The following is an 8,470-nucleotide window of genomic DNA, read 5'->3' as shown; positions in this document are numbered from 1 at the left end:
CCCAAAACACACCTCTGATTAATGAAGACACTAAGTACAACCCTTTAGAACCATGCGCCCGGCACACGGACCCTTTTTAACACCGTCAAACTAGCAAAAGTGGATTTGGACACACCCTAAACGCACCTGCACCAGGCGCTTCACGCGGTGCACTTAAATCAATTATTAATATTAACATAGGGCCCTATACCTTTCGTGTTGCCATACCTGATGACCGGTTTACTACGGCCTGTCGTGTGTCATGGTTGTGGGTTTCAGTTTAGATATTTCCAGTTTTATGTTTATGTCTATTTGTTCCCTGTGTGCTGCTGTTTCCCTGTTATTTGTTCATGGTTATGTGCACTGATGGGCAGTAACGTGTTAGAAGTAACGCGTTACTGTAATAGGATTACTTTTTTCAAGTAATGAGTAAAGTAAGGGATTACAATTGCAAAAACCAGATTAGTTTACTAGTATTATTACTATTAAATTACTGTTACTTCCCCGTAAGCAGGCTGCGTTACTGCGTTACTTAACCGTGAGTGGCAATGACGTATGAGCGCCGTGACAACACTGACATGTGTAGTGTTAAACAAGAGACAACATGGAGCGCGGGAGAGAGCAGGACCATGCAGCGTTTAATGCTTGGAAGTACCGACATTACTTTGAGTTTGACTCGGTTAAAGGTGACAAAAACATCAGCATCCGCTGTACACTCTGCGTGGGAAGAAAACTTTTATCTACAGCGAAAAACTCCTCCACCTCAAATCTGAGCAAGCACCTAGCAAGCTGGCACAGGAACGTTAATCTCACTGACAGAACCCCTGAACCCCCAACAGACATGACCGCTGCAGCTACATCCAATTCCACCGGGCGAAGCTCCGAGGGCCCTCTCCTCTAAACAGGTGAGAATAGACTTCGAAGCGACAGGACTTAGTGCCGCTGAACTGAAGAAGCTCGTCGCTGGCTATATTGTTGAGGACATGCTGCCAATTTCCACTGTTTTATTCAGGTCGTTCATCATGTTTTTGAAAAGTAACTTAGTAAAGTACCTAGTAAATTAACTAATTACTTTTACTCTAAATATGTAATCAGTAAAGTAACTGGATTACTTTCTTGGAGAAGTAATCAGTAATCAGTCACTAATTACTATTTCCAAGTAACTTGACCAACACTGGTTATGTGTTACCCGTGTTCTTTCTCATTTGTTTTCCTAATTCTATCATTGTGTATGTTTTCATTCTTCAGTTTCCTGTTTTACTTTGTAATGTCATTTCTCCTGTGTCATGTCTTCTTTGACTTCCTGCCTTGTCTGTTTTCCCGCCCTTGGTGATGGTGTGTCCTGGATTGATGTGTGTCACCTGTCCCTCGTTACTTCCCCTGTTGCCTCATGTATGCTGCGTTCCAGGCGACCCCTAACTCGTGTTTTCACAACCTTCTCCCTGTGAAAGTGCCCTGGAACTGCAGTCAAACGCGTAACTTACTCCCCGTGAACTCGTACCAGATCGTTGTACTCCTGGTTACACACACATAAACAACAATGGCGACTACCTGCTGATGCTGTACAGACGCCGGTGATTAACGGTGAGAAAATAGAAATAAATAGACATAAATAGGCAATGTAAAGTAATTTCGCACATTGTAAGCAAAACAATACACATACGTAGTGTACTACTACAGTTATGTTTATTAAAAGAAGCCCAAAATATGTCGCTGACTAGAAATTGCTAGTATCATTTAGCGCTAACTAACGTCAATGTTATGTAGCCGCTAACTAACGCTAGATTGAAGGTTTTATTGTGACTTTGCCTGGAACGCTACCAAGTCGTGAGTTGTGACTTGAAGTCGTAACTTATGGACTACGAAATGTGTCTGGGACTCAGCATAAGTCTCTGTGCTCTCTCTGCCTGTGCCTGGTATCTGTATTTCTGTATTTGCTGAGTTGTGTTGGTGGCCATGATGTTGTGGCCCTCCTCCCAAAGGGGTTCGCTCCGTTAGTGGTGAAGGAGTTGGCTAAGGCTAACGCTAGCGATGCTAATGCTAACTATAAACCTTAACGGTCTCCCCTCTTGTTGCACATGCACATGACATACGTCAGGACCCAACGTTAGCGATTGGTTATGGCAGATCCAGAGTGGCTCTGGGCAGATCCAATAGTTTTAAACTTCAACAGAGTACCCGCCTTCAACGAAGTTAACACTTGTCAATGAAGAGTGCCCAGACTCTCTGGACCAATGAAATGGACCAGAGTCTGGTAGGACCAGGCTAATGGACCAGAGTCTGGTAGGACCAGGCTAGTGGACCAGAGTCTGGTAGGACCAGGCTAGTGGACCAGAGTCTGGTAGGACCAGGCTAGTGGACCAGAGTCTGGTAGGACCAGGCTAGTGGACCAGAGTCTGGTAGGACCAGGCTACCTCCTCGTTGCTTTGGGTCCTGATCTGCACCCTCCTGACACCGTGAGCTACCGTTTAATCCTAACCGCTGGTTTTCTGTGTGTGTGCATGACTGCAGTGACGTAACAAGATTATCTGCTCACCTCGACCAGGTATGAAGATGTCGATGTCTCTGCTCTGATTGGCCCACGCCTCCTCACAGGTGTATCTCCCAGAGTTCCTCCAGGTGGCGTTAACGAGCTGCAGGACGCTGCTGGACCCCTGGGTCTCCACGGCAACACCGTCCACCTGGGAGTCCGTCGGCAACCGCCAAGTCACAGGACTCCACCCTGAACACACCTGCAGACAGACAGACAGGTACCTGAACACACCTGCAGACAGACAGACAGGTACCTGAACACACCGGCAGACAGAGAGACAGACCTGAACACACCTGCAGACAGACAGACAGACCTGAACACACCTGCAGACAGACAGACAGGCCTGAACACACATGCACACAGACAGACAGACCTGAACACACCTGCAGACGGACAGACAGGTACCTGAACACACCTGCAGACAGACAGACCTGAACACACCTGCAGACAGACAGACAGACAGACCTGAACACACCTGCAGACAGACAGAGAGACAGGTATCTGAACACACTGGCAGACAGACAGACAGACCTGAACACACCTGCAGACAGACAGAGAGACAGGTACCTGAACACACCTGCAGACAGACAGACAGACAGGTGGCTGAACACACTTGCAGACAGACAGCCAGGCAGACAGACTGATACCTGAACACACCTGCAGACAGACAGACAGGTACCTGAACACACCTGCAGACAGACAGACAGACAGACAGACAGACAGGTACCTGAAAACCCCTGCAGACAGACAGACAGACAGGTGGCTGAACACACTTGCAGACAGACAGCCAGACAGACAGACAGACAGACCGATACCTGAACACACCTGCAGACAGACAGATAGACAGACAGGTACCTGAATACACCTGCAGACAGACAGACAGAAAGACAGACAGACAGGTAGCTGAACACACCTGCAGACAGACAGGAACCTAAACAAACCTGCAGACAGACAGACAGTTACCTGAACACACCTGCAGACAGGCAGACGGATAGATAGACAGGTAACTAGTCACACCGGCAGACAGACAGGTAGCTATGCAGACAGAAAGGTAGTTGTGCAGACAGACAGCTGTGCAGACAGACAGGTGTTTACTGACCACAGTGAAGTTGGAGTTTGAGTTGAGCAGAACTTCACGCGAGGAAGGAAGCAGCTCCAGACCTTCAACCAGGAACAGACCTGCAGACAGACAGGCAGACAGACAGGGAGTCAGGCAGACAGACAGTAAGAGAGAGAGAGAGAGAGAGACAGGCAGACAGACAGACACATAGACAGGCAGACAGATAGTCAGTAAGCGTACCCAGAAGGAAGTGCAGCACCTTCAGACTCCCAGTTGGTCCTCTGGTGGACCCCATCATGGCTGCTGCTCCTGAACATCACAGGAGAAATTTCCAATTAAAAGCTGAACCTCGGTATCTACTGTCAGCGTCTCTGTGCAATGCATTCTGGGAGCATCACAGCGGGCCGTTGAGTTTCCCGCTCCTCAGTTGCATAAAGTTGAATCCAGGTAACAAAATGAGAGGCGCCTGGCTGTCTCTGGAAAACTCCTGAACATCTTTTAAAGTGACCGTTAAGACAGATTCAGCAGCTGCAGATTATTTCTCACAGAAAATGTTTTCAGAAACACATTTCAGGGAACTGAAATCATCACAGAAACAGAAGAAGCCTGTTTAAATCATTTCACAGCTCTGATGGTTCCAACAGACCTGAACACATTCCTCTGTGTGTGTGTGTGTGTGTGTGTGTGTGTGTGTGTGCGTGCGTGCGTGTGTGTGTGTGTGTGTGTGTGTGTGTGTGCGTGCGTGTGTGTGTGCATGTGTGTGCGTGTGTGTGCGTGTGTGTGTGTGTGCGCGCGCGCGCGTGTGTGTGTGTGTGTGTGCGTGTGTGCGTGTGTGCGTGTGTCTGTGTGTGTGTGTGTGTGTGTGTGTGTGTGTGTGTGTGTGTGTGTGTGTGTGTGTCTGTCCCTGGGGATCTCTGCCAATAAGAGGCCTCATTGACTGTGTGTGTGAGAGGAATGTGAGTCGACCAGTGAAGAAGAAAATAAACAGGAAAGTATTTCCTGTGGGCAGCAGAGACTCTCTAACACAACTTTAAATTCAGTTCCTCACACAGTTTTCAGCCAATCACAGCCCTGCAGCTCCTTGTTTGTTCACTGTGCCCTGAGTCCAGTCCTGCAGGACCAAAGCATCAGTGGCATCGGTTGGTTTGTGGACTGCCGTTTGAAGCCAGAAGTGCGTAGCAGGTAACTGGCCATAACTGAAGTTCTTCTAGAGTAATCCTGCTGAACCTAGGTGGAGATATCTGGGACAAAGACCTGAACGTACGTACCAAAGTAAGTTACAATCCCATAAATGTGGGTGAAATGGCTGAATTTTGAAAAGCTGCTCCATTATAGTGATGAAAGTGCGTGCTTGTTGTCACTTTCTTCTCCATCAGGTTGGGGAAGCCCCAGATCCTCTCAGTGATGCTCACGGCTGAGACCGCTTCCTTCTGTTGGCCGAGCCAGGCTTTAATCCTGCGATTAATCTTCAGAGCGACTGTTATGGAATATAACCCCCCACCCCCCACCTTTACCATGACATATCTCCAATAAAGGCTTCTAAACTAAAAAGTTACACAACTGGAATCTTCCAGAAGAAAGCCATCCAGCCAATATCAGGGAGATGCCAGACACAGTCATGAGAAACCCATATCGACCAGGGATGCACCGAATCCAGATTTTTGGGGTTGGGCTGAATCCTGAATCCCCTGGTTGAGATTCTGCTGAATCCTCGTCCCATCCTCAGTCCATGAACACAGTAAACTCATTAATGAAGTAAACAGTGACTGTCCTTCCTTTGCTGTACCTGAAGTTGCTGCATTCTGGCTGCTGTCTGTAGATTCCTTCATCACAACTGGTATTCTTCCAGATGTTTCCTACCAGATGTTGTAACAGCGGTGATGTTGTGTATAGTTTAGGTTCCTCGCCACCACCAGACTAATCAGCATTGTAAATTGAACATGTAGCTGGACTTGAATTGCCTTCTTCTGACTGAAAGTTCTGCCAAACATCACTTTTTCTGCTCACCAGTTCCATTTCCACTTTCTCACAGCCTGCTGCATTGAACGCTCCACCTACGTAAACACCTTCCTGTAATCAACGGCGCCGTCATTACGGCGACCAGCGTAGCGCGCGTCGTGCAAGCGTAGGGTTCAGTTTGGTGGGAAAAACATTCTAACGGTTCAGCAGAAACCCAACCCCGTCACAAAGCCCAATATTCAGCCGGATCTGAAGCTGAATCCTGGATTCGGTGCATCCCTGGTTTTGGCCACTTGTAGCCAGGATCTTGTTCTGTTTTGACCCGGTCTTCATCACCAGAGAACTGACGAGGAGACAGACAGACAGACAGACAGGTACCTGAACATACCTGCAGACAGACAGGTGCCTGAACACACCTGCAGACAGAAAGACAGACAGACAGACAGGTACCTGAACACACCTGCAGACAGACAGACAGACAGACAGACAGACAGACAGACAGGTACCTGAACACACCTGCAGACAGACAGACAGACCTGAACACACCTGTAGACAGACCTGAACACACCTGTAGACAGACAGAAAGACAGACAGACAGGTACCTGAACACACCTGCAGACAGACAGACAGGTACCTGAACATACCTGCAGACAGACAGACAGGTACCTGAACACACCTGTAGGTAGACAGACAGACAGACAGACAGACAGACAGACAGACAGACAGACAGACAGACAGGTACCTGAACACACCTGCAGACAGACAGACAGGTACCTGAACATACCTGCAGACAGACAGGTACCTGAACATACCTGCAGACAGACAGGTACCTGAACACACCTGCAACCGTCAATGTAGTGAACCTCCTGTGCATACAGTAACAAAACGTGGACTGCTTAGGAATTCCAGTGCTTAACTTTTGGTATCTTTTTGAAGGAATGCTTCAGGAGAACAGGCTGGATATTCAGCGTGGAGCTCGCTAGCTTCAAGGTCGTTGTTTCCTGAAGAGATCAGAGTTTTGACTGTCAGCGTCGTCTGATTCATGTTATGTAGTTCCTCACTGTGTAGTTGTAATCCTGTGGTCCAGCTGATGTCTTGCGTGAGGATCAACCCAGCGACCATCGTGTCTCTGGGAATGAGAAAGACTTGAAGAGTGCAGGTGTCTCACCTGGCCGTTACTGCTCCATGCTGAAGGTTTCCTGGCTCCTGATTGGTTCAGATCTGCTGCCACTGACCTCTGAAACTAATTAAAAGCTGATTATAACAAACTTGTCTCACTTTCTTACACTTTTACAGAACATTAAAAGATGTAATAAGCTGTACTTTGTATTAAATTAGACAAAAGAGAAGTAACATGGTCTTTAGACAGAACACCAGCACTTATACCCTGATTACACAGCAAACACCTACATTATATAGTAATGTACATTAATAAGACATAAAAAGACCCAAACTAGAGATGATGTGGCATTAGAGAGGAAACAAACAGTTAAACGCTGATTAGAAATCATCACAGCTTTATTCAGCTAGATGTGGCTGATAGCCTGTTTACACATACATGGTTATTTTGAGAAACGGAGACATTTCCCTTTGTTTGTGCCCTTCGTTTACACGCAGACGGAGAACTCTCCTCTGAAAACTCTGAGTCTTTCTAAAAACTCCAGCCGAGGGGAGATTTTGGAAAACTTTGTTTGCGTAAACTGAGACAAACGGAGGTTTCATCTTTGTTTAATAGAGAAAAAGGAAGTGATTTGTTGCTGCTGTTGCTATTTTCTGGATTCTGATTGGCTAACGTGCGCTTGAGCTTCTCGTTACACTGCCACCTACAGGTCTCGTTACCACCTACAGGTCTCGTTACCACCTACAGGTCTCGTTACCACCTACAGGTCTCGTTACCACCACCTACAGGTCTGGCGTGCTCTTGACAGCATATTTACACGGGGACGTGTAAACAAACACTTTTCTGAAAACTGACAGCTGTGCACGATGTTGTTTTAGAAAACCCAGAGGTTGAAATGTCTGTTTATGAAAATAGCCGGCCACGTGGAAACGTAGCATGAGACAGTTATAACTCTTTGTTTACCATAAAGTTGAATGTGCCGTATGATGCTCTGATGGGAACAGACAGAGATGGAGAGTCTGTTTTAGACCTGGTCAACAGCTAAGCTGTTATATTTCATCACATTTATGTTTCTGGGTTCATTTCTTGCTTCTACTTTCGGTTTTTGATTTATTATTATTATTATTATTATTATTATTATTATTATTATTATTATTATTATTATTATTATTATTAGTAGTAGTAGTAGTAGTAGTAGTAGTATCACTGCTCCAGATCAACTCCCTCCTCTGTCCTGCAGGTTGGTTAGTTTCACAATAAAAGCTCTCCAGCATCTCAGATGGTGATACTATTTACATACTTTAGGTACTTGTACTGCAATATCAGTCGACTTTAGGTATTTGTACTGCAGTATCAGTCGACTTTAGGTACTTGTACAGTCGACTTGAGGTACTTGTACTGCAGTATCAGTCGACTTTAGGTACTTGTACTGCAGTATCAGTCGACTTTAGGTACTTGTACTGCAGTATCAGTCGACTTGAGGTACTTGTACTGCAGTATCAGTCGACTTGAGGTACTTGTACTGCAGTATCAGTCGACTCAGCAGAATCAGAGGAGGCCGAGTTAGAAACAGAAAACAGAACAAAAGAGATGTTTAGGTGGTTCAAACCTTCTGATGCTGCTCCTCTTCCTCTTCTCTTTCTTCCTCCTCTTCCTCCTCTCTTTCTTCCTATTATTCTTCACTGTGTTTCTCTCTCCTTTCCTTCACTCGTCCTCTTTTATTCCTCTCCTCTTATTCTCCTCTTCGTCTTCTCTTCAGTCTCATTCCAGACGGACGACGAATGGAAACCAACAGACTGACTCACAGCGAGAGAGAAAG

General features: G+C 46.4%; 1 protein-coding gene across 5 annotated transcripts in view; it reads right to left on the bottom strand.

Annotated features, from left to right (window-relative positions):
* The window catches only part of LOC116062368 (platelet-derived growth factor receptor beta-like), a 37,502-nt gene extending 29,032 nt beyond the window's left edge, over window positions 1–8,470 (bottom strand). Inside the window, exons 1-5 of one of the 5 annotated variants that reach the window (XM_031317031.2) lie at window positions 8,261–8,470; window positions 6,700–6,766; window positions 3,813–3,881; window positions 3,612–3,691; window positions 2,516–2,711 (exon numbers count right to left, since the gene is read on the bottom strand). In XM_031317031.2, the coding sequence (XP_031172891.1) occupies window positions 2,516–2,711; window positions 3,612–3,691; window positions 3,813–3,870 (334 nt within the window). In that variant the 5' untranslated portion in view covers window positions 3,871–3,881; window positions 6,700–6,766; window positions 8,261–8,470. Of the gene's footprint in view, window positions 1–2,515; window positions 2,712–3,611; window positions 3,692–3,812; window positions 3,882–6,699; window positions 6,774–8,260 lie in introns of those variants that run through there. The other 4 variants (XM_031317033.2, XM_035990801.1, XM_031317034.2 and 1 more) reach the window with 4 other exon arrangements.

The sequence above is a fragment of the Sander lucioperca genome, chromosome 13 (genome assembly GCF_008315115.2).
Source record: "Sander lucioperca isolate FBNREF2018 chromosome 13, SLUC_FBN_1.2, whole genome shotgun sequence".
Taxonomy (NCBI): Eukaryota; Metazoa; Chordata; class Actinopteri; order Perciformes; family Percidae; genus Sander; species Sander lucioperca.
The sequence above is the reverse complement of the archived record's forward strand: the minus strand, read 5'-3'. Positions and strand labels throughout refer to the sequence as shown.